The sequence below is a fragment of the Plecotus auritus genome, assembly GCF_963455305.1.
Source record: "Plecotus auritus genome assembly, chromosome: 7".
Classification (NCBI taxonomy): domain Eukaryota; kingdom Metazoa; phylum Chordata; class Mammalia; order Chiroptera; family Vespertilionidae; genus Plecotus; species Plecotus auritus.
Window position 1 is genome coordinate 11,857,941 of NC_137774.1, and position 25,268 is coordinate 11,883,208.

General features: G+C 52.6%; 1 protein-coding gene across 6 annotated transcripts; it reads right to left on the bottom strand.

The window, feature by feature from the left end:
- Positions 1-13,033: 13,033 nt before the first annotated feature.
- On the bottom strand, positions 13,034-24,048 carry PHB1 (prohibitin 1). 6 transcript variants are annotated; one of them, XM_080680593.1, is made up of 8 exons: positions 23,951-23,972; positions 22,677-22,710; positions 22,020-22,134; positions 20,074-20,235; positions 17,744-17,886; positions 17,452-17,568; positions 15,140-15,235; positions 13,034-13,401 (listed from the first exon to the last, which is right to left on the bottom strand). In XM_080680593.1, the coding sequence occupies exons 3-8, from the start codon at positions 22,105-22,107 to the stop codon at positions 13,189-13,191; spliced, it is 819 nt and encodes a 272-aa protein (XP_080536719.1). In that variant the 5' UTR covers positions 22,108-22,134; positions 22,677-22,710; positions 23,951-23,972; the 3' UTR covers positions 13,034-13,188. The 6 variants fall into 6 exon arrangements, with proteins under 6 accessions (XP_080536719.1, XP_080536718.1, XP_080536720.1 ...); XM_080680592.1 differs by lacking the exon at positions 22,677-22,710 and having other exon boundaries at positions 23,965-24,048; XM_080680594.1 differs by lacking the exon at positions 22,677-22,710 and having other exon boundaries at positions 23,797-23,977.
- Between the last annotated feature and the right edge of the window lie 1,220 nt (positions 24,049-25,268).

A 25,268-nucleotide genomic window follows, 5' to 3' on the forward strand; every position in this document is an offset into this window, starting at 1 on the left:
TCTCCATTCTCTGTTTCCATGAAAGACACCACTACATGCTCCATTACCCGGACTAGAAGCCACAGAGTCCGTCTCGCTCCTTCCTCCTTGTCATTTTCCCAAATGAGTCCGCTTTCTAAGGGTCCTCCCTGGTCCTGACCATTGCCGGGCCACTGGCTCCCTGCCACCAATCTCTTCCAGTCACATTTCCTCTCCACATTTTGCCAGAGAAATCTTCCAGGTACACAAGTCGGATTGGGTTTCCCCATTCCTAGTCTCTCCGTTGGCCTCACGCCTACGGGACAATGTGAGAACTCTTGGCAGTGCTTGCAGGCCAGGCCCGACCCACCTTTCCCAAGGGTCACCCTCCGCCAACCCCCCGGGAGCCACCCCCTCGAGTACCATGCTCCCTCCTACTTGGTTTCTCTTCTCGGCCTGCTGAGTCACGTGACAACCTCTAAGACCAGTTTCCCTGGCGCCTTCCAAAGTCTGAAGGCAGAGAAGGTTGCTCCATCCCCCTGCACCCCGGTGCTGGGTGTGGAACTCTCCTCTGTTCCGCTGACATGGGATGGTGGAGTTGTTGGGATCCTCCTAAGATACTGGTTCCTGAACACGTGAGCCGGTGTTTTATTTCTCTCTATACCCTCCTTCCTCCGCGCCCTCCTAGTCTGGGGGGAGGGGAGAAGGGGGGTACGCTCTTCTGTGAAGGATGGTTGGTTGACACTAGGCGTGAGGAACTTCTTTCCCACCCACCACCTGCCCTGCCCCCTACTCCACCCCCACTAGCTAACACTTAAAAAGCTACCAAGTAACAGCTACTGGATGCATTCACTCACTGAATCCTCACCACAGGCCATGAGCTCAGTGCTCCTGGCATCTCCACGTTACAGAAGAGGAAACTGAGGCACAGGGGAGTTATGTGATGGTCCAAGGTCGTGCAACTCGTCAGTGACAGAGTCAGGAGTCAAACTCGGCATCTTGGACCCAGAGCCTGGATCCTAACCTCTGTGACAGGGCCAGTGCTATCCCCCCTCCTTCAGCCTTCTCGCTGCTCTCCCTTCCACCCCAAGGTGGCTGCTGTTCCCAAGACCAGCTGAAACCCTTCCACTCTGCCCAGGGCGGAGGGTCTGCTGGCTTAGGAATCCCTCTCCCCCGCCTCGCTCAGAGAGAATGGCAGGCTCCCTTCGGTCACCCGCACCTCTCTGTCCTAGAGGGAGGCCCTCTGACGGCACACTTCATTCCTGGGCCAAGATGCATCGAGGGGATGGGAATCCTGGCCTCAGTGGGCCCGAGTCATTTCTCTGGGAGGACCCGCCAGAACCATGCCCAGGACCCCATTCCCTGCCCAGCAGCCCCTCGGGCACCTGGAGGCCGCTCCCTACCTGGTCTACCTGCTCAGCTTCCGGCCATCACGAACATCTTCGCCCTCTCAGAGGCTTTTTGTCTATTCTGCCTTGCCTCCCCACACTTCCTTCCTGTTCTTCCTCTTTACACCCCAACTGGGTATTTTTAACCCGAGGTTTCCACTCCTCTCACTGTCCAGTTGGTACTGGGTGGGGCTGCTGGTGCGCTGGAAGGGCTGGGAGCGTCTGGCCAGCCTCGAGGCTACAATTTGTGTCTCTCGCTGCTGGGCCCAGCCTGGCCCTCCCCCTTCCCCGTCTCTGTGAAGCTGTCCCTTCTCTGCTTCTGGAAGAAATGCCCTAAAGCAGCTGTGGGCTGACGCTTTGGAAACTGCCCGTAGGGAGCTGAAGCCCCCACCCCCGCCCCCACCCTCCCAGGTGATGCGGCAGAGATTGGACCTGGAACCAGGTGAAAATCAAGGAACAGCCCAGGGCCATCTCTCGGTCCGCCGTGCGGCCCGCATCACTGATGCCCTTTGGAGCATTGAGGTGGGGGGCAGGGCTCCCAGGGCCGCTGCTTCCTGGTCTGCCGTCTTCTCTCAGATTCGGAGCTGCGGCTCAGAGAGCTGGGCACTGCCTCCCGACCTCCTTACCTTCCCGGAGGTCTCTGCTACCAGGGCCTCCTCGCCCGAGCCTGGCCCACCGGTTCTCCACTCCACCCGCACCTGCTGCTCTCTCACCTCCACGAGGCTCAGCTTTTCTGCATCCCAGGTGCTTCACAGAGAAACCTATGTCTGAAGCTGCAGACGGGGCTTTTAGAGCTTCGGAGTTCTGATGGTTTGTGTTTGAGGTTTTTTTTTTTTTTTAAATATATTTTATTGATATTTTACAGAGAGGAAGGGAGAGGGATAGAGAGCTAGAAACATCGATGAGAGAGAAACATCGATCAGCTGCCTCCTGCACACCTCCCACTGGGGATGTGCCCGCAACCAAGGTACATGCCCTTGACCGGAATCGAACCCGGGACCCTTCAGTCCGCAGGCCGACACTCTTTCCACTGAGCCAAACCGGTTTCGGCGAGGTTTTTTTTGTTTTTTTTTTTAAAAATATATTTTATTGATTTTTTTACAGAGAGGAAGGGAGAGGGATAGAGAGCTAGAAACATCGATGAGAGAGAAACATCGATCAGCTGCCTCCTGCATACCCCCAACTGGGGATGTGCCTGCAACCAAGGTACATGCCCTTGACCGGAATCGAACCTGGGACCCTTCAGTCCCCAGGCTGATGTTCTAGCCACTGAGCCAAACCGGCCAGGGCTGTTTGTTTGTTTTTGTGCCCAGCTTTCTGAACAGTAGCAACTAAACAAGTTGATATCAGAGATTTTTCTTTTTCCAGCAACTGACGGTGACTCACTGCGGCTGCTGGGCCCAGGGCTAATAATGTTCCCCAAAGTCATTGATGACCCTAATGATTGCCCCAGGCAGGGAGGGAGGCGCCCGCCCTGAGTCACCGCAGAGGATTAAATACGCTCAGAGTTGTTTTTATGTTGACTGTGTTTTTAAAAAAATTCTAATTCCTTAAAAAACGGGCGCCCCTGTACAGTGTATTTAGTGACTAACCGATCGGAAAGCAGGGACCTGATTTTCCATGGGGCCTCGGGGACCTTCAGGACTTGTGGCCCGGACAGAATATGTGCAGCTCTCACCTCCAGCCTCCGCCCTAGCCACACCTCGGCTTCACACTTGTAACTGTCCCCACCCCTCCCTCCTGGTTCAGCCGCCATGGTCCCAAGTAGCACAGCTTCTGGCCCTACTGTGAGCCCTGACTGCAGCCCTGTCCGTCTCCCTTGCCCCCTGGCACTCCTTTTAGAGTTGGTCAGCCCTTCCGTCTACAAACATTTATTGGGTGTTCCCAGGAGCAGAGGGCAGCCTCCCACCTCAGACACCCACCACAGACACCCAGGGAGCGGCTACTACAGCTTCAGAGCTCCATCTAGAAGCGAAGGAGGAAGGGGCCCCACCCAGGATGGGGTTTATCAGAACAGGTTCCCCCCACGAGAGAGACCTGGCCTCCCTGTGCTTGTCAGGAAGGCTGTCCAGCTGGGCAAATAGGGGCAGAGAGCTGGGGAGTCTACCCAGGGTGGGGCCCCAGAATTCCCCCGCCACCTCTGCCAGGAAGCTGCCTTGTGAATCCTGGGCTAACTGGGCGCCAAGGAGGGGGGGACCAGCCCCAGCAAGGAGGAAGTGGACTGGCTTCCTGTTTGTTTGTAAATCTCAGAGCAGCATCGTGTGGCCATGAACACCAGCTACTCAGAGCAACCTTGGGCTGAGGCAAGAGCCTCAGAGAGCCCGTCCGTCCGCCAACGCGGTGAGCCCTCAACCAGCTGGGAGATACAGGGACCCATCCCAGGGCAGCCACGCTGGGGTGGCTAGCCTGGGTGAAGCCATGCCAGCTTGGCAGGGACAGGAGGTGGAGTAATGACTTCCCCAAAGATGTCAGAGTCACACATTCATAAGAGGAAGCCTCCGTGCAGCTCTGGGGGCTCAAGCATTACCATCTCCCCAACCCGAGGGCTATTTTCTAGACCCCTGGGTTCTGCTGTTTTGCCTTGGAGGGAAATCTCCTGCAGAGATCACTGGGCCCTTTAACATTCGGGCAGCGTGCATTGTGGTTTTGTTTGCAACAGCGAAGTACATGAAAACCACCAGCAGGTTTGCAGAAGCCTACTGGTGACAACAAAACATGATAGATCCATCCCAGGGGAAGGGTGTAGCCATTAAAAAGAATGGGGTGGCCCTGACCGGTTTGGCTCAGTGGATAGAGCGTCAGCCTATGGACTGAAGGGTCCCGGGTTCGATTCCAGTCAAGGGCATGTACCTTGGTTGCGGGCACATCCCCAGTGGGAGGTGTGCAGGAGGCAGCTAATTAATGTTTCTCTCTCATCAATGTTTCTAACTCTCTATCCCTCTCCCTTCCTCTCTGTAAAAAAAATCAATAAAATATATTTTAAAAAAAAAAGAAAAAAAAAGAATGGGGTGGGCCCGCCAGCGTGGCTCAGTGGTTGAACCAGGAGGTCACGGTTCGACTCCTGGTCAGGGCACATGCGTGGGTTTCAGGCTCGATCCCCAATGTGGGGCGTGAAGGAGGCAGCCAATCAATGATTCTCTCTCATCATTGATGTTTGTACCTCTTTCCCTCTTCCTTCCTCTCTGAAATCAATAAAAATATAGTCATATATATTAAAAAAAGGGATGGCACTGGCCAGTATGGCTCAGTTGGTTGAGCGTTGTCCCATGCACCAAGAGGTTGTCGGTTTGATTCCCAGTCATGGCACATGCATGGGTTGCAGGCTCCATCCCCAGTAGGGGGCACATCCATGTTTCTCTCTATATATCCTCCCTTCTTCTCTCACTAAAAATAAAATTACATATATATATATATATTTTAAGAATGGGATGGAGCCCTAGCCAGTTAGGCTCAGTGGATAGAGCGTCGGCCTGTGAACTGAAAGGTCCCAGGTTCAATTCCGGTCAAGGGCACATGGCTGGGGTGTGGGCTCGATTCCCGGTGGGGCGTGTTCAGGAGGCAGGTGATCCACGATTCTCTCTCATCATGGATGTTTCTATCTTTTTCTCCCTCTTCCTCCCTCTCTGAAATCAATTAAAAAAAAAAAAAAAAAAGAATGGGATGGATTTGTATGTGCTATTGTGGCGACATGTCCAAGATATTTTGATCAGTGAAAACAGCAAGGTGCAGAACAGTGCAATCCCTTTGGTGTCAATAATCAGAAGAGCGGGGGAATGTTCACAGAGGCGTAGAGATGAATGGACTGAGGAATGCCTCACTTTTTTCTGGAAGGAAATTTACGCAACCTAACAGCGGCTCCTCTGGGGGAGAGGAACCGTGGGAGAAAGTGGTGAGAAGGCTTTCACTTTTCATTGTTTATCTTTTTGTACTATTTGCATTTTTTAGTGATGTTTATATACTTAAAAAATATTACCTGTGGGCAATGGCATTATGATTCACTCTGTTCTGTTCTTTACATGTCCCTATTATTTACAAGAAAAAAGCATTAGATCCCTAAGTGTTATTTTTAAGGCTTAAAGAATCAGGCTGCCTGCATCTGCAGGATGAAACAGGGTGGAGAGAGGCTCACACCTTCTCCAGGAAAACTGATGGGAGGAGGCGGGGAGAATGCTTTGCTTTAAGGTCCGTACACATCGGTAACAGACAGAACAGCCAATTCTACGCTCCAGTTTGCGGACTCTTATGGCAAGCGTTTGAGCTGTCTCTGGCTTCCTTCCAACCACGCCTTTCTCTGTCTCTCTCCCCATTTCACAGCCTCGTCATTTATGTTTAGACTTGAACCAAACAATAAGGAACAGAAATCTGAAGGAAGAAGGAAAACATAATGCACTTGAATACACAGGACCTGATCACCTGGCATTGGGACTAAGTTGTTATAAGGACCTGCGTCTGATTCATCTTCTTTATTTATTTATGTATGTATGTATGTATGTATGTATTTATTTTTAATATTTTATTGATTTTTACATAGAGGAAGGGAGAGGGGTAGTTAGAAACATCAATGAGAGAGAAACATTGATCAGCTGCCTCCTGCACACCTCCTACTGGGGATGTGCCCGCAACCAAGGTACATGCCCTTGACCGGAATCGAACCTGGGACCCTTCAGTCCGCAGGCTGACGCTCTATCCACTGAGCCAAACCAGTTAGGGCTGATTCATCTTCTAATCCCCTGAAGCACACAGCCCAGGACTGCACACAGTAGGGACTCAGTAATCAATCACTGGATGAATGAATGGACCAACTTGTTTACACAACATTTGTCTTTTTAGGTCTGTTCATTCATCAGAACATCCACAAGATGCCCAGCCAGCATTGCTCGGTGGTTGAGCATCAACCTTTGAACCAGGAGGTTCAGTTCCCAGTCAGGACACATGCCCAGTGAGGGGCAGGAAGCAGCTGATCAATAATTCTTCTCATCATTGATGTTTCTATCTCTCTCTCTCTCCCTCTTTCTTCCTCCCTGAAATCAATTAAAAAAAAAAAAAAGAAGTTTCTATCTCTCTCTCCCTTCCTCTCTGAAATCAATATATATATATATATGTGTTTTAAAAAAAGCATTCATAAGATGCAAGGTCAAGTCTCCCCCAACTGCCTGGCAGCCTCTTAACATTTAATTTTGCTCCTCCTAAATGTTTTAAAGAAATTAGAAGAAAACTCACGGGGCTTTAGAAAGAGAATCTAAGGGTCTCCTCTGTGTCCTATTAATTCGTTAACAAGTGGGTGAGCTCCACAAACTGACCTCAGGTCTGCCAAAGCCGAGCACCCAGCGCCCTGGGGTAAGGAGGCATTGAAGCTACACTGGGTGGCAATTTCCCTGGCGAAGCGAGGGCTAGCCCCAGTTTGGCTGGTGCTTGGGACAGGACAGTGGTGTATGTACAGTCACCGATGCCCAAGGGGTTCTATATCAGGAAGTCACCCGGACCTGTTATCCTCACGCTGGCTGCTAACCTAGTCCCTTCTCTGGGATCTTTTTTTGAACATCCTGTGCTTGTTGACGCGGCCTGGCACCGGCAGCGGCAGGCGGGCTGCTGCCACCTGGTGGAGAAGTGAGGCACAGCCTTGCGGGGCTCAGTCTGAGACTCGAGAGAGAACAGGAACCTTTGAGCCCAGCTCCCAGCACCGCTCCCAGGACAGCCATGCAACCCTTCCTTCCAATGACAGCTGTGACCAAAGCCCGCAGGTGAGACGGATACACCCGCCGCTGCTCGGGCTGTAGCAGGGGAGGGAGGGACTCCCCGCTGGACCCGTTCCGCACGCCTCCGAGATCAACTGGCAAATAGCTGGTAGATCTACCCCCTCCACGTAAGGATGGGGAACTGGGGACCCAGAGAAGTAAAGAGACGCGTGTAAACAGTGACACAACAAAGGCTAACGCGCAAACCCCTTGTACAAAAAATCACTTTGGGGTTTGCGCGGCCAGTCCGTACCCTCGACCTCAAATAATGACTGAACACAGCTTACGGAATGCCAGGTCAAGCTACCTCCCTCGAGACTTCGGAGCTCCTGGGGAGGGGACCCGGGAGCACAAACCCTCCTGCATCTTCTCGTATGAATGAGACCAGGTTCAGACCCTTGACGGGCCTTACGTCCCTTCTCAATAGCTGGCACGTGTCAGGGACACACAGATGCCCACTGCCATCTCAGGATGCCCGAGAACTTTCCTGGTCCCTGACACTGGGGAGAGGCAGGCCGCTCCCTGGGACATAATAGGGAAGAGAGTGAGAATATTGAAGCATCTACATGCTAAGCCCTGTGCTAAGCATTTTCACATCTGTCGTCTCATGTACTCCTCAACAACACTGCGACGTGGGTATTCATGTCCTTAGTTTTTTGAGAAGAAGAAGAAAAAAAAGATGTTTGAAGTATTCAAGTAATTGACCCAAGATCTCCCAAGCTAGTAAGTAGCAGGGGGCAGGGTCAGAATCCAAACCGCAGTCTTTCTAACTCTAGAACCCATATCCTTTCCACTAAACGGAGGTGCTTTATGGAGCGAGCAATAGGGGACGTCCATCCCACCTTGGTGTTGAGCAATGTCAGCAAGGAGAGCTGTTGTCCTGGTTTATAGGTCGATGCTCGATCACTGAGCCATGCCGGCCGGGCTTATTCTGCTTTTGATATTTTCCCAACCATTTAAAAGGGTAAAGGCCATTGTCAGCTATATAAAAACGAGCGGAGGGATGTTCGGGGCCCACAGCTCACGTAGCTGGCCAAAGTGTTTGCAGCTCAACCAGCCAAACATAGACAGTCCACGCCTCTCCCCGATCCTGGCTTTTCTGGCTAATCCAGGTGGTTTGTCCTATCCTCCACGGAGGACTCGAGTGGAGGGTGCTGGGAAAACACTCTCCTCCCTAACCACCCCGTGTCGCAGGCGAAGGCGTTCTTCCAACTGTAAGCTGGTTTCCCCAGGCCCAGTACATTTCCGTCCTTTCTCTCTCCAGCTCCGTGCATCTGGGCCTTGCCAAAACTCCTAGCCTCCACCGTCTGGGGCAGGCCTCATCACTCCTTTTCTGTTCAGTCCTCAGACCCACTGTTGCCAGCGTTCCAGAGCCAATGTCCTTTTTACAAAGGGAGACTTACAGGCACGGAAAGCTAGGAGGAGGTCAGCCAGAGGTAAGTTCCTGGAGAAGAGGGATTCTAAGTTGGGCCTGGGACAGGGATTGGAAAAGGGAAGAGAGGTTGTAACAAGTATGTGTGGTGCCAGGTGGGTACTAGATTATGGGGGTGACCACTTGGTAAGGTAGACAGATGCCTAATCACTGTATACCTGAAACTAACACAATGTTGTATGTCAACTATAACTGAAAAAATTTTTTTAAAGAGGGGGAGGAGCCGAAACCAGTTTGGCTCAGTGGATGAAGCATCGGCCTGCCGACTGAAGGGTCCCGGGTTCGATTCCGGTCGAAGGCATGTACCTTGGTTGTGGGCACATCCCCAGTAGGAGGTGTGCAGGAGGCAGCTGATCGATGTTTCTCTCTCATCGATGTTTCTAGCTCTCTATCTCTCTCCTTTCCTCTCTGTAAAAAATCAATAAAATATATTTAAAAAAAAAAAAGAGGGGGAGGAGAGCCCTGGCCAGGGTGGCTCAGTTGGTTGGAGTGTTGTCCCGTGCACTGAAAGGTCTCTGGTTCGATTCCTGGTCGGGGAACATGCACAGGTTGCGGGTTTGATCCTTGGGAGAGGTGCATGCCAGGAGGCAAGCGATCGATGTTTCTCTCTCACATTGATGTCTCTCTCTCTCTCCCCGCCCCTTACTCTCTCTCTCTCAAATCAATAAAAATATATGTATTTTAAAAGTGTGTGTGTGTGTGTGTGTGTTGGGGGGGATGGGAGAGGGGGTGTTCCAGGCAAAAGCAGGAGAGACTGAGCTGTGGGCAGCTGACAATGAGGGGACAGTCCACACGCAGAGCCCATATGAAGGGAGAGAGTGATGAGACTGGGGTCAGGGTGGGACTTTAGTGGAGGGTTGGCCTGCTGGACCCTGAGAACCCAGATTCTGAGTAGGTTGAGGTAACTTCATGCAATGGCCTTAACTTCCAGCCCTCATTTGTAACCTCAGTCCTATACTCTCTAGTCCTTCATCTAGTCATTCGACAAACATTCAGCAATCCCCATCAAGAGCCAGGCGTGTTTGGCGTGTTAAGGGAAAGAAGAGAAAAGGGGAATGAATGTTGAATCACATACGTGTCCTGCACTCCGGAGATGTAGAGTAGGAGAGAACACACACATACCTACAACCCAAAGAAGGTGGCGCTGAATGCTTCATGGGACTGTGGTCAAGGAGTTCAGGCAAGGGAGAAGCAATGGACAGGGGAGCCGGGGACGCCAGAGGAAGTTCTGTGAACAGAAAGGATTTGAGCTAGGCCTTAAAGGGTAGGGGACATCTGAGTCTGTGCAACCTGGGGGAAGGGCTGTCCAGGATGACGTGACAATGAGCAAAGGGGGTGCAGACAAGGGTAAGGCACTCATTTTGGTGCTTGTTTTCAGTGGGGGTGTTATTGGCATTACTTGGGGGCGATTTTTCATTGTATGAGTCTGCCCTATACCAAGGAGGTCTTTTAGCATCCCCGCCACCTCCCGCCCCCCTCGCCTAATGCCGGTAGCCACAGCCCCTGTCCACTTGCATTTTCCAACAACACTCCCCGCTCTGCGGGAAACGCTAGATAGGTTTGCGAAGGCAAGCAGTGAAATGGAAAGTTGGACTGGAAAATTAGCAGCCCGGCCACGGAGGGCCTCAAGTGCCAGGACAAGACATTTGCGCTTTATTAAGCAAGGAGAGTCCACTGAGACCCTGCAGAGGGAGGGAACACGATCTGCTTTAGAAAACGAAGTTTGGAGCAGGATGAACGGGAGGCCTCCAGCAACCTCTCACCCAGGTCACTTTCCATCGGGGCGGGCTGCTTTACCCACAATTACTGGTGGAGGGCAAAGGTCAAGGGAGGTTCTATCTGCATATCCCTGCGGATTGCTGGAATGTCCTATTAGAATTGTATTTGCTACGTTGGGATTTGACTAATATCTCCTTGTCTCTCCCTGTCTTTCGGATCAAGCCACTTGGTAATGACCACGATACAACCCTCCCCCCCCCCGCCCCCCGCCATTGGTCCACACGGGGAGAATTTGTGTAAAACGAGAAGAAAAAGGGCAACCCTTTGAGGGTTTTCTCTTCCCTCCCTGTCCAGGGTCCACTGCCTGCTTAGTAAGCAGCCCCTTGGTGCCTGAACAAGGGAACTATTCAGCCTGACCAAAGGAGAGAGGAAGACCCTCCCTGCCTGCCCCTTCCCTGGCCAGGGCAGGACATGGATTTTGATCCTCGGCCCAGAGGATCCCAAGCTGATAAAGGCTCATTGTGGCAGCTTCTGGAGAAACCCAGAGGCCGTCAGGGGACTCTGGGGCTAAGCAGCCAGTTAACGGCCCTTGAACATTTGTGAAAAGAATTACTACTTGGCGGAAGTCAAAGCAGAATGAGGCCCCCGGGGCTGCCGCTGGCACCACCCATGGCAAGGAGACTAACAGCAAAACCAGCAGGAGCCGGGCCTGACTGCCAAGAGGCCGACCAGAGGCAGGAGGAACCCAGAAGCTGTGGACGACCCCCCCGCGGACACCTGCAGCGTGAAACCTCATCGCCCGTCAAATGCAAGAGATACAACTGCTCTCTTACAATGTCCCAGGGAAGAGAGGGGCCTCCTGCCCGCCCCCGCTCCGCCAAGAGTGTCCAGCGCCATAAACGGCAGGAAAGAAAGAAGGACGGCAGTAGAGTGGAAGTCGGCCTGGATCCGCTTTAGGAATGAGGCTCTTTCTGCTCCAGTCTTGAATGCGTTGAGTCCAGGCACCTCATCATTCGCGGGCCTCCCTGTTCTTACAGCAAAAACACAAAAGTAAGAAGGAAGATCCTGAGATAAATGAGGCCGGGAAGGTGGCAGGGAGATGGGCTAGATGGGAGGCTGGTGGGAGTATCAGCAGAATGCAGCTTTGGTGGGAGGTTTGCGGTTCAGCCGAGGGTCAGCAGCCCAGAGCACGCTTGTCATTGGGGGGTGGCTGGGAAGGGTTTCAATCGCTGCTGAGAGGCCCAGGGAGGGGAGCGGGGTGCAAGGATGGGAGAACTCGGTCCCTAGAACTACCTCTGTGCACTGTCTCCGCCTTGCTCCTCAGACAGCTGGCCCCATCCCTTGGGAGAGGAAATGCGGAATTGAGGTCAGAGACCCCTCGCCTTGGCCAGGTGCAGGACCTGGGGTTAACCTGAGAGCAGAGGTTAAAGCAGTCAGTGCACGTGCCCACCGCACGTCCTCGCTTCCGCTTTATTCCTAAAGGGATTGGCAGGGCTCATCTCTCAGTCGTAGCTCTGCTTTCCCTCCCCACCACCCCAAATGCAAAAACGAGGCCCTCTCAAATGTCATTTCTACATCAAAGCAAAGCAGAACAAGCAACCTCAACTCACAGCGGAGCGCCGAAGCCACCTCACGTACATAAAAACCAAACCAGAGCAGAGGGCTGTCACACTCACGCATTTTATGCCCATCAGGGGACTGACGCTGACAGCTGCCGGGCAGACCCACAACTTCCGGTTAACAGTGGCATCAAAGCCTCAGAGAGTCAATGACCCTGTACCCACTGGTACCTAAGAGCCCATCTCACGACACACCTCACCTAACCCCAGAGATTCACTTCCGGTTGGGGATGGATCTAGAACGCAGCGGAGTTTTCTGAAACTCAAGCATTTTTGCCTTGCTGGAGATTGTCCCAGCTGGCCACCCGAACGTGTGCACACAAAAACTGTGGGAACGCTCTGTTCAGATCGCATGGCTCCCACAAACAGAAAACAATCCCAGAAGACGGAGCTGTGAGGTCTGAATGTCATTTATTGACTGCAGTTCACACACATTGGCTTTCTCCCCAAGGCCGTTCCTTCAAAGCGAAGGCACCGAGCCCTCGAGGAGGGCAGTCTCGGAGCAGAGCCAGGAGCGCAGAACGCAGAGCAGAACGCAGGTCCCTGGCAGGCACGCCCAGCCCTGCCTGGCAGGATGCAATCCTTCCCAATGGAATTCCGCCAGGCATTTGAGACCCAAGGTGGGGGTGGAGAGGAAGTCTTCCACGGGACTCACAGCTCAGTCCAGGCCTCCTCTCCCACTAGCCGAGTCCGTCTCAGCTGCAGCAGCCCCAGGGGGCAGCACATCCAGCCCACCCACCTGCACAGGGCGGATCCTTCAATCCATGCCGTGTGCACACACCTGCTTCCGCTGGCCCAGAGTGAAAGAGAATCAGCCTTATGGTAAGAGACAGACCGCTTCCTCTCTGACCCGCCCGGCACCTCTTCAGCTGGGTCTGCGCAGGAACGGCTGGAAAACGGAGGCCTGTGCGCTCGGTTCAGCCGTGTGGCGTCTTCAAACCCTGGTAAACGTAGAGCTGCGGGCTACCGGTTTACTCAGGCTGACCACTGCGCTTCCCCAGCCCATCGCGCACACGACCCCGCCTTTCTTCTGCCAATTGCCACTGCCGAGGCTGCAGCTCCCGCAGCCCCCAAGACAGGAGTCAAGCCGGTCCGCACAGGCACTTGGCAATTGTGGGTCGGGAGGTGGACAGAGAAAGTGGGTGGGAATGAGAACAAGAGAGTTTTGTCTGATAAGAGTAATTAGAGATCTGAAGTGATTTTACTTTTATTTCCTTCACGTTAAGCCAATCATGAAATTTCACAGTGATTCTGGGGCAGGGGCAGAAGGAACTCGATGTTAAGAATCCTCGGGGCTGTGGCCCATGGGGCCTGAGCGGGTGCGGGCAGGGCAGGCCTCACTGGGGAAGCTGCAGGAGCACCGACTGCCCGGCCGGCAGGTAGGTGATGTTCCGAGAGCGGGAGAGCTGGTAGGCGATGTCCTCCGCGGCTTCCAGCTTGCGCAGCTCGATCAGGCCGTCGCCCGCAGTAGCCAGCGAGTTTGCGATCAGCTCGGCAGCTTTGGAATCGCCCTCAGCAGAGATGATGGCTGCCTTCTTCTGCTGCTCGGCCTAAGACAGGGAGGTGGGGAGAAACCAAGATCACACCTCAGGGAGCCGGAGGGCAGGCCATAGCTTTGAAGGCCCGGGCTGGGCACCCTCACTGATTCCCCAAGGAACTCTGGGTATTTGCCTCCTCCTCCTCCGGATGGGGTCAACAAAGCACTGTGAGCCACCCAATCCTCTCCTGTCCTGGACCACCTACTTCTCATTACTTTAGGGATACACTGTCGGCTGCATAAACAGCTGTCTTTTTCCAAAATCTTCATTATTATTAATAGCAATCTAGTCCGGCCATGCTACTCTGAGCCAGAGCATCCCAGGCCCAGGAAACAGGAGAGAAAGTTAGAATCAATGCTCAGGCTCCTCTTTCCCTCCGGTCCCAGGTCAAAGTGACTTTCACCAAGACCAGCGTCGCTGAGCTGGAGAAGCAGGCGTGTGTGGTGCTCCTTAGAGCTGCCGGGAACCCAGGCACCCAGGATGAGGTTTCCTAGGCTGCCACACTCCTGTCAATAGGACGTCTATCTGCAATGCATGGCCAATAAAATGAACACAAGTTGGAAACTGCTGGGCTCTGTGACTATTCACTCAACACATGTTTACTGAGCACCTCGTATCTCCAGGCACATGTCCAAGACTCTGGAGAGAGGCAGTTTATATAAGTTAAAAAAAAACTTCCTGCTCACGGAGTTTACCTTCTCTGGAATTAAATGCTTGCCACCCCTATGTCCCTCTTTTCCCTCATTTCAAGGCCTAAGGGGTGTTGGATTAGAACCATTTTCAACCTTTTTCATCTCATGACACACATAAACCACTCCAATTCTATGGCACACCTAAAAATGTATTTTTTGGTGATCTGACAAAAAAAAAGGTATAATTTTGATTCACTCACACCACACGGCTATTGTGTTGGCTGTCGTCATTTTCTTATTTGACAATCTAAGACAGTGGTCGGCAAACTGCGGCCGCCGTTTGCCGCTCTGTTGACTAATGAGTGTGCCGACCACTGACCTAGACTCTCGATTCCAATAATTACAGGCTGCTGTTGTTCCTTGTGATTAAGCCCCTATCCCAGTGGTCGGCACACTCATTAGTCAAGAGAGTGGCAAACTCATGAGCTGCAGTTTGCCGACCACTGATCTAAGGGAAAAGAGGTCAGGGTCCCGACTAAACAGCCAGGCATTGCGTGTTTTAGACTCTGCAGTATGCCGCTTGGTGATCGCTGGTTTAGATTGCCAACGCCAGAGAACGAGTGGTGGGAAGAAATAAATACACCTTTGCAGAGACCAGGAAGACCGGGCTGTTATGCAAATACTCTGTGTCCCACCACACTCTGACACATCTGGATGGACTTAGCGTTTAAACAAACCCGGTGATGATAGAGCATCTGGTGCAACATTTGATCCTTTTCGCTGTCAGCTTTCACTGTGTTAACTATGGTTAAAAATGACCTCTCAGCAAAGCTGAAAATATTCCAGGAGAAAAACATTTTTATTTGTAGAAAGTGTTTTTGATCTTAGGGAAGTGGAGAAAAAAATGGCCCTTCAGTGATTGGGGAGCATAACTTGACATATCCCTGACTAGCCCCCAAAGACTCTGGAACCAATTGCGGGAGTACGATCCCTTCAATCCCTTCCAATGATCCCGGAAGGAGAGATGACAGATGATGAATTTCCAGGCCACCCAGCAAACGGGGAGGCCGAGCACAGGAGAAAGGGGAGAGGCTCCCGCCATCTGGCCGAACGCTCACCTTTTCCACCACAAATCTGGCCCTTTCCGCTTCCTGCTGGGCCACCTGTTTGGCTTCTACTGCTTCTGTGAACTCCTTCCCGAAGGTCAGATGCGTCTAGAGGGAGAGAGGGAGCGCAAGATGAGGCGGTGTAATTGCTCAGACAGCGTGGCTGCGAGGCCCCGCGGCCGCTGGAGGGAAAGGCTGGGAATGGCTCTAGCAGCTGGAGGCTTCGCGAGGCCAGATCCCCCTTCCACCTCCGTAGCTGTGTCCAAACTACGTTACACCCCGAACCCTCGGCTGCCACTGTTCCCGTACATCATGCTGTCACCCTCAGTGCGACCATCTCAGTGGAAAACAGTCCACAGGCACTGAAGGGATCCACTCAACTGATCACCTCCCTAGAGAAGGAGACCTGTGGGCCCCAGGACCCCCACCATGATCAGTGCTCTTGGAAGGCTCTTTGAAGCCCCCGGGGAGGCCAGGTGGAGCCCCTGAGAGGGAGGATGCAGCTGGTTCTCAGGGATTCGAGAGCCTGCTGCTCCGCGCTTATGGGCTAACCAGCCCCCTTCCTTCTCACAGCACCTCCACCACCGAACAGGAAGAGGACGGGAGACCGTGGGACGCACATCAGGGTGTTCCCTGTGTGAGCGCTTCTGGGAAAGGGTTTAAAAGAGAGGGAAGGCAGCTAAAGCTATTGCTTAGGAAGAAGGTTTAAAATTAGGATTATCCAGATATTCCCTAAGAACATAAATAACTGCGACTTGGCTGAAGTGACTGTCTCTACTGATCGTGCAAACAGAGGGAACAGATCTCAGAATGCCTAATGACGACTCTAGAAATGACTTACTTATTTATCAACTTTTTTATGAAAAAGGAAGAAATCAAGGGAAAAGTAGCATTGGTTTTGCTATCAAATTCTACTGGTTTTAGTTCCTCCTCCACTCTCCCAACCTCTGCTTTTTTTTTTAAAGCATAAGTAACTCAACTCTCCTCCTGGAGCGTCCATCCTAGTCTCACTACCTTCCAGAACTGTTAGCACTCCTGACTCTTACGCTGCAGCTGTTCTACTCTGCCTGCTCCGTTTCTGGACTCTTGGTCAACGTTTGGGGAGGAAAACGCAATCCTGAGAGATGAGAAATGAAATGTGCAATTAAGGAATAAATTTTCTTTCTGAAAGGGCCAGCTGAGGGCAGCAAATTCCCCATGAAATCTAATTTTCTTCTCACACCTCTTAGATATGGTTTCTTGTGGTCAGCCCACACTTCCCCAGAATGGAGCATGTGGTTAAAGTTTAACAAAAGGCCAAGCTTCTCCTTGGGTTTTTACTGAGCATTTTCTCACAGCCAAGGTGCCCAGGTTAACAGTAAATGGGAGAGCCTGAGGAATTACTAGTCACAGGAGCCAAATGGCTGCAGCCTGGAATCTTGCCAGTAGAGGGAGCCCATGGGCCCTTCCACGGAGGGCAATGGATGCAAGGTGGGGCCGGGTGGAGCCAGGCCCTGCAGCGAGCACGAGCACGGGGTGTTGGAGTGTGATGTTTAAACAGCTGCACAGATGCTGAGGGGGAAATGATGCTTTTGCCTAGCGATGCACAGGAGAACCGAACAGGAAGCACTACCTCACTACCTGAACAAATCACTCCAAATGGTTTTTCCCACGAATCTAGAAACATGACCCTCCCCCTCGCCTCCTCCATCTGAAATGCTATCCTGCCTGTATTGCTTCCTGCCTGTATTGCTTTCCGTTTGACTTATGGCGTTTAGCGTATATAAATACACAGATATGCAGTCTCAGGTCTCGGAGACGTCCCTCACACCCATACCCGGCTTTGGGGAGCGGAACCCTTCATTTACACTCTATCACCTTTCACTGGGGGTTCCCAGAGCTCACGTCACTGAGCTTCAGACCCTAGGTGCTGGGAAATCCCCACGCGTCAGGCTGGGAGGTCTGCGCTAGGGAGAAAGACTGTGCGAGTGTTCTCTGGTCTCACCAGGCAGTTTCCTCCTGGGTCAATAAGGCACCACTTTCTGGGGAACTCTGAGGAGCTCGCACAGCCAGTCACAGTTTGGGATGGTGAACAAGCTTGTGGTTAGGTTACCCCCGTGGGCAGCGCCAGAAGTCAAAAGAAAAGTGTGTGGCCGAGGTGAGGGGAAGAACCCTTGCTGAAAACAAGCCCAAGGAGAGGGCCTCACACAGCAAGAAGTTCCCATGCTTTCAAGTCCTACGTCTAGGAATATGGAAGGCAGGACCTAACAACGTCTCCCCAGAAATGGAGCCAGGCACCCCAGCACGCACCGGGCCCCTCCCTGCAAGCTCTGCAAGGATCTTACCAAGGACACATCATCCAGGATGAGCCCGAAGGTCGCAGCTCGCTCCGTAAGGTCGTCGCTCACCTGCCTGGAGACCAGCTCTCTCTGGGTGATGAGTTCTCCAGCGTCAAAGCGAGCCTGGTTCCGGGCGGGGGGGGGGGCAGAGCAGCTGGTCAGGATAATGAGGGAGCAGAAAAGGAACCAGAAAACGACCAGCCACATCCCAACCCACCCACTGCCAACCTCTTCCTGCCCCGCAGTGATCTCTTGGGGGCCACCCTCTCAGCGCGGGGCTCGGGCCCTGTCCACTCACCACCACTGACTTGAGGATCTCTGTGGTGATGGATGGCAGCACGCGCTCGTCATAGTCCTCTCCGATGCTGGTGAAGATGCGGGGGAGCTGGCTAGCGACCGGGCGGAAGAGGATACGCAGGGTGATGTTGACGTTCTGTAAATCTTCGGGCAGGGAGGGGAAAAATGCTGGAGTTAAAAATAAAACTCACAGTGGCCTCCTAGAGGACTTCCTACCCCCAATTTCCTACAAATTATAAGCAGAGTTGCTAATCCTAGGGGCAGGGAGCAAAGGTGCCTGGGTTTCTTAGTAGAGAACCCAGCAGAGCACCGGTGAGGAACCTCTTAAAGGCGTCTGGTGACAACGGCTTTTCCGTGTGTCCTGAATGCCCCCAGATATAAGCAACAGGTGCTACAGGGTGTGTGGAACATGGAATGTTTTAGAAAACAGGGCAATGTTAAGAATTCTAGGGCGAGGCCTTTCCAAGGCCTGGTGCACGTGACCCAGGCCAGGAGCATGCTTTGGAGGGGTTACCGTGGGCTCAGCAGAAATAGAGCTTTGGACCGAACCAATAGTCCAAAGGCCTGGGCTGCAGTCCCGCTCTGCTGGTTACTAATTATCCGACTTCGCTAAGCTTTAGCCAACCTCAACTTAGTTCTCCAAGAACAGGGGTGATTTCATCTGACTTCCAGGCACGTTGAAGGAATCGGACAGAGAAGACATACAAACGCGCGGTCAAACGCAACAGATGTGAGAGGCCAGAATCATCCGCGGCCCACCTCTCATTACCCAGGCAAAGGACCAGGGAGGGAAACTCAACTGCCCCCGCCAAGCCAGGCCTGCTCAGAGCTGACGCACAGTCACAGCTGGCTTGCAGTCAACAAGACTATGGACCACGCACCCCTGAGACAGTCGAACCAGGCGAGAGAAGGGGGACATGCATAACACAAGCCCCTGGTCTCTGGAAGTCCCTTCCAACAGTTTCGAAGCTGGGTACACGAAGTATCCTTAGAACTACTGCCAGACAGCAGAGGAGGAAATCCCCAAGAGGTGGGAAGTTGAGACCTAGACTTTTAAGTCCAAGTTCTATGCTTCTCGATGAACCCCACCCACCTCCGATTTCCTCTGTGGTGGTAGGCAAGCCAGGCCCTGACAGGGGGCTCCTTCCTCTCCCTGGCCGGAAGCCAGGGACAGATGATGCCCTGCCCGTTTACCCTCCGTCCTCTGCCCGACACGCCGCTCACTCTGAAGTCCCAGTTCGGATAGAAGCTCCTCGCAGGAGCCTGGTCAACCACTGGTGGGGCCAGCCGCTCTCCCCTCTGCTCCCGACGCCCGTATAACCTTGGCTCCGGCACTCACTACACTATACCTGTCTGTTCACATCTCTATCTCCCTAACTGGACAGAACTCCTCAAGGCCCCTGCTTTAGTCATCTTTGAACTAGCCCCAGCCCCTACCCAGCCCAAAGCCAGGAACAGTCACAGCAAGCACACATCAGCTGAGGAAGGCATTGAGTGTGACCCCAACATCCACGTGACCCTCTCTCCCCTCCTGCTGTGTGGAAGTGCGGCTGCTGAGCGGGCACCTGCTACTCCACTGCCTGCCTGAGCACCTCTATGAACAGGATAGGGGAGAACGGGATAGCAATTCGTTTCAGGCTCCGTCTGCAGCCCGTGGCGTGTCGGACACCAGGGGACAGCTCCCAGGGAAGGGGGCCTCAGCCTGAGAGAGAACGACGGGAGGCCCGCACTGACGCACACAGAGGCCTCGGAACGTCAGGCAAAGGGTGAGTCAGCTGCGAGGGCAAACAGAGCCGCCAGGTGGGATTACAGAGTGATTCTGGGGAACAAGGGCCAACGGGAAGGGTCAACGGCATCCTCAGCTTTCTTTCAAATTGGATCACAGCCAAAACTGGTTTGGCTCAGTGGATAGAGCGTCAGCCTGCGGACTGAGGGGTCCTAGGTTCGATTCCGGTCAAGGGCATGTAGCTTGGTTGCGGGCACATCCCCAGTGGGAGGTGTGCAAGAGGCAGCTGATCGATGTTTCTCTCTCATCGATGTTTCTGACTATCTATCCCTCTTCCTTCCTCTCTGTAAAAAATATCAATAAAATATATTTAAAAAAAAAAAAAAAAAAAATTGGATCACAATGCCACTCTTGAAACAGACCTTTGTGTGTTTCTTTAAATGTGTGCAGTTGTCTGTGTGTGTACCCTAAGTATGTATTTCTTGCTGTGAATCCGTGTACACTCTCCAGGGAAAAGATGCTAGGAATTCTTATGTGAAGTCCAACCTCTTCTGGATCCCACAGCACCCCTTCCACCCTCTCCTGAACCCATAGGCGAGACTCACCTTTGCTACCCGTGATGACTGGCACGTTACGGGGTCGCGAGCGGCAGTCGAAGATAATCGGTTTCTGTACCCAGGGGATGAGGAAGTGAGTCCCCTCGCCCACCACGATGTCCTGCACACCACGGAACCGGTCGAAGATGACAGCTCTGTGCCCAGCATCCACTAGGAAGGAGGATAACGATGGGTCAAGAAATTCCTCTCACCCGTTCACCGAAAGAGTCACGCCCTGGAAAGGGTCTTGGTGCTTTCTGTTCATGTATTAAGTCTCCCCTCTCCTGCTCCATCCTCCCGCACTTCTGGTCTCCAGAGGCTTCTACTACCTACAAATCTAAGCAATCACTTCCTGTCCCACGTGTCTCCCCAAGCACCTTGCTAATGGGTCCTCAGCATCCTTTCTCCTTGAAACAATTGGCTGCTGATTTTCTGATTAACCACCCCATCCCCAAACTCCCATCAACCCATATCCAGAAACCACCTCCCAAACTTCTTTCTAAAACTCCCCAAAGTCTTCACTGTTATCACAGTTCAACCTGGTTCCAATTTTACCTCGTGTTCCCAGAAGCAGCACCCCCACTATGAGAATCCTAAAATCCAGAGAGTGTCGCTCTTTCTTTCCAAAAGCTTCTTTCTTTCTAAGGTTTTGAGGGGTTGTAGAGCTGTCTTGTTGAGAAACTGGTGATGGTGATTACTGTCTAATTATTCAGGGATGAATGGCCAAAAAGTTCAGAGTGGCCCTAGCTGGCCGCTCAGTGGTTAGAGCATCGGCCCACCGACTGAACGGTTGTGGGTTCAATTTGCAGGATCAACCCCCAGTGCCCCAGGGGCACGTGCAGGAGGCAACCAATCGATGTGTGTGTGTGTGTGTCTCTCTCCCTTCCACTCTCTCTAAAGATCAATGGAGAAAATGTCCTCAGGTGAGGATTAATACAACACGGACACTGACCAAACAACAAACCAAAAAGACCAGAGGGTAAAGCTGGGCCATGTGAGCCAAGCAGGCCTTCCTGATCTGCTGCTTTACGGTCATTACCGTTGGTCCAAATGTCTCCACTCCGAAATTAACCCTCCTCTTGTCGGACATCACCCATGTCACACACGAGGTGAGTCCATCTACTGCTGCTTGCCAACAGTGAAAGTTAGAGAAATCACAGTTGGAGGGGGGCTTGGAGATGACCTCGTTCAGTGGTCGGCAAACTCATTAGTCAACAGAGCCAAATATCAACAGGACAACGATGGACATTTCTTTGGAGAGCCAAATTTTTTAACTTAAACTTCTTCTAACGCCACTTCTTCAAAATAGACTCGCCCAGGCCGTGGTATTTTGTGGAAGAGCCACACTCAAGGGGCCAAAGAGCCGCAAGTGGCTCGCGAGCCGCAGTTTGCCGACCACGGACCTAGTTCAACCCCATTGCTGGACCAGCGAGGAAGCTGTACCGTGCCTCAGGTCTGCCAGCCAAGTGGAAGAACAGTCAGTTCAACCCCCTGCCCCCCTGTTCAAGGCTGGGCAGCGCAGCTCAAAGGCCTTTCCTCTGCAGTGACCCAGCTGCAGCAGAGCTCCAGCTCGGCACAAGGTCACCGCGGGCCGACAGCTCCTGCTGAGTCTTCCCACGGGCAGAAGAGAACAAATGAGATCTCCGTTTCAGCGAGACGGCGACATCCTGGCCGTCCGCTGCAGCATCTGGGGGCGCAGCATCACTTCACATGAACTAGCGCAGCTGGAAACATCCAACCAGCAACCAGACTGGGAGGCTCCCTGTGAAGAAAGGCTCCGAGAGAACCTCTGGCTAAAAGGACAGGGGCTCTGACGACAATGTAACCATATGGTGTGGGACGGCAGTGGGTGAGCCGTCTCGGTCACCAACACATTCACATTCGGCAGCGCTGCCACCTGGGGTGTCCCATGGGCTGTGCCGCCCAACAGAAACCCTCCAGCAAAGGAGCCTCACCATTATACAAGGCCGAGTTCACCACGCCTCCCGCAACGGCTAAGGCCAGGCCAAACTTGCCAATGGATTCAAACAGTTTGGCAGCCATGTCTCCTTCTGCTGGACCCACTCACACCTAAGAGGGTAAAAACAAAACAAGTAAAACAATTTGCTCCCCAAATCCTCAGAGAGAGCACTCTCTGCCTCACAATATTCACTTCTCAAGCTGGCGACTGACTCCCCATTCCTGGAAAACTGACACATCAACTCCTCTGCTGTTTTCTTTTTCCACCACTTAAGAAGAGGGGTCTGGAGCACTTGGTTAACACATGGGACTGAGGCATGTGCTCGATGCCCACAGGGAACTTAGCACCACACTAAACCACCCTCCCATCTTCCGGACAAACAGACCCCGTGAGAGGCTGCGTGGCTGGTTCTGTGCAATTTTGGTTTAGGAAAATAACTCAAAGTGAGACAGGCCTGTAAGCCAGGACAAGAGAAATAGGGAAACTGAGGTAGATAGCTAAACAAATTTGCAAGATACAGAAGGCCACCTCCCTAGAAATAACATCTAGGCCTCAGTTGTATTTCAGCTCCAGACCCAGAAAAGCAGCAAAACCAGGTGGGTGATACCAAGACCAGCTGCAAGGATTAAGGACCCCCTGCCCTGACACTGACCAATCAGTGACCACACGATCCTGAAGGAGCACACCTAGAAAACGGATGAATATTCTGTTAAAACCCTCCCTTGATACTTCCCCCAAGATACTTGCCTGCAAGAAAGAAAAGCCTCAAGACAAATGACCCAGCGCATGCTCTCCTTCTGGGGAGCAGCCCCCACCATTCCCTTTCTGCTCTTCTTCCCCCACAGGCATGCATCTTCTAAACCCTAGAGGACCCCACAAGGCTTGCAACCAGGGGAGCACTGGGCAGCAGCCCCTCATCCCAGGCTAACCCCTGAACCTGATCCCAAGACCCCCTTTTCCCTGACTTTCCAGAGAGCCAGGGCAGCCCAGTCTAGGCCCTCCTGTTGCTTCTTCTAAGCTAAGCCCTTTCTCGTTCTACTGTCCCCAGCTTTAATAAATGTCCCCTCACAGTCACCTGGACTCATGCTGGGAAATTTTTTTCTGCACTAAGTCAAGAACCCACACAGTATGGGCTGGTCCTAGGCAGACTGGCCAAGTGTCAGGTCCTCTTTCCGGTAACAAAAGAATGTGCTACATTAAGTGATTCCCACAGCAAAAATAGCGATCGCTAACCTTTATATCGGAAAGTCTTCTAAAGGCAACTTATTTAACCCTCACACCAACCCCTATGAAGTTTATTACAGATGAGGAAACTGAGGCACACCGTGAGGGTACATGAGGAACCCAGGATCACACAGCTATGAAGTGGCAGAACCAGGATTAGGACCTACAGGTCGAATTCTAGAAGGCACAAACTCCCCACCATACGGCTTTTCAACAGCAGGTATTAAGAGTGACCTGTTATGTTCTGGAACCAACATAACAAAGAGTAAGTGGGCAGGGGGGGCTGAGCCGGGTGGGCGGGAGCACGCCTGACCAAATAGAAGCCACGCCCAGCCCTTAACTTCTTAACGCTCCGCCCCATGGTCGCCATCCACTTCGGTCTCAAACCCTCCCTCTTTCCTTCCAGGCCAAAGCTCCTGAGACTACCCTGATCTCTCCTCGGGCATTTAAATATTCCTTTCCCAATGCCAGGACGCCCAGCCCTTACCACTCAGCCTTTCCATTTCTTACTGCTTCTGGATTATTCTTCACCCTGCCCCCATACACACCTCCCTTACTCTACGCAACTCCTGGCTCGTCCTGGGCTCACCCCGTACCCCCTTCCCGCGAGGCGGGCCCACGCATACACGCCGCTCTCCCAAAGTGCAAATGGCAGTGCAGAGAGGGACGGCAGGGTTGCCCAGAAGCGGACCACAGCCGTACCCCCCCATTCTCACCTGCTTCTACTCTGACCTCCACAAGGCTTCCCCAGCCACACATACTGCGCACGCACCAGACAGCTCCTCCTCTTCCCCGCCCTCCTTCCAAGATCCGCGCCTCCGATTGGCCGGCAATAGCGCTGTGCATTCTGGGAAGGGTGGCTTTCCGCCTTGTCCTGGTTTCTGGGCTCTTAGCAGATGAACTACAATTCCCAAAAAGCCATGCAACGGCAGACCCACGCTGAAAAGCCTTTTCTCTTTCGTGTTAAACGCCGAGAGGCTGCCGCAAAGCCTTTTGGGGGCTGTAGTTTCTTGGGGGATAAATGCACGTGCCTATTGATGCTAGAACCTCCTGGTAGATAGGCCTTGTAAAAAGTAGCTAGGTCTGCAGCTAGTGGCAGGGATGGCCTGGGAAAATATACAGCTGATGGAAGCATGGGTGGGCACCTTGGAGAAACTTGTGGTGAAATACCTGTTGGGGTGAGAGACCTTGAAGGAAAACAAGAGGTGCTCTTCATTCCACAGCCCTGCCTGGAAACGTCCTAAGAGTCCTGGAACATTGATTACCAGAACCATAAAGAACCTTAGGCCCTGAGGGATGTGGCTCAGTTGGTTGAGCGTCATCTGGTGCACGAAAAGGTCCCCAGTTGGATTCCTAGTCAGGGCACATACCCATGCTGCACGCTCCATCCCTGGTCAGGGCACGTACAGGAGGCAACTGATAGATGTTTCTCTCTCTCTCTCTCTCTCTCTCTCTCTCTCTCTCTCTCTCTCTCTCTCTCTCTCTCTCTTTTGCTTCCCCTTCCTCTCTCTCTGAAGTCAATAAAAACATATTTAAGGGGGGCCGGGGTGGCGGGGGGGGGGGGGGGAAGGGGCGCTCAGGAAGCATCTGGACTAGAAAAGGAGGCCCAGAGAGAGGAAGGGATTTATTCAAGGTCAACCATGGATTTAGCAAAGGGGCTTGGCTTAGAGTCCAGATCTTCTCATGGACAGAATATTTTTAAAACTTATTTGGAAAAGTTGCAAGAATAGTACAAAGAACTCATGTATCCTCTACCCAAAATCATCAATTGCTAAAAATCTGCTCCATTTGCTTTATCATTTGCTCCTTCCTCTCTACTTCCCACCCTCCTCTCTCTCTCTCTCTCTCTCTCTCTCTCTCTCTCTCTCTCTCTCTCTCATCTACCTTCTGCATTCTATTTTTGTCCATTGACCCATATGAACATTATAGTAACCCTCCCACACACACAGGATACAATCTAAAATTAGGTACTGCATTCATTTCTCATGTCTCTTTAGTCTCCTTTAATGCAAAAAAATTT

Coding starts and splice junctions, on each gene's coding strand:
- PHB1 (XM_080680592.1), bottom strand. CDS start 22,107: ATGGCTGCCAAACTGTTTGAATCCATTGGCAAGTTTGGCCTGGCCTTA. Junction 17,569..17,743: donor AGATCCTCAAGTCAGTGGTG/GTGAGTGGACAG, acceptor GCCCGGAACCAG/GCTCGCTTTGACGCTGGAGA. Junction 13,402..15,139: donor CCAGATTTGTGGTGGAAAAG/GTGAGCGTTCGG, acceptor TCCCTGTCTTAG/GCCGAGCAGCAGAAGAAGGC.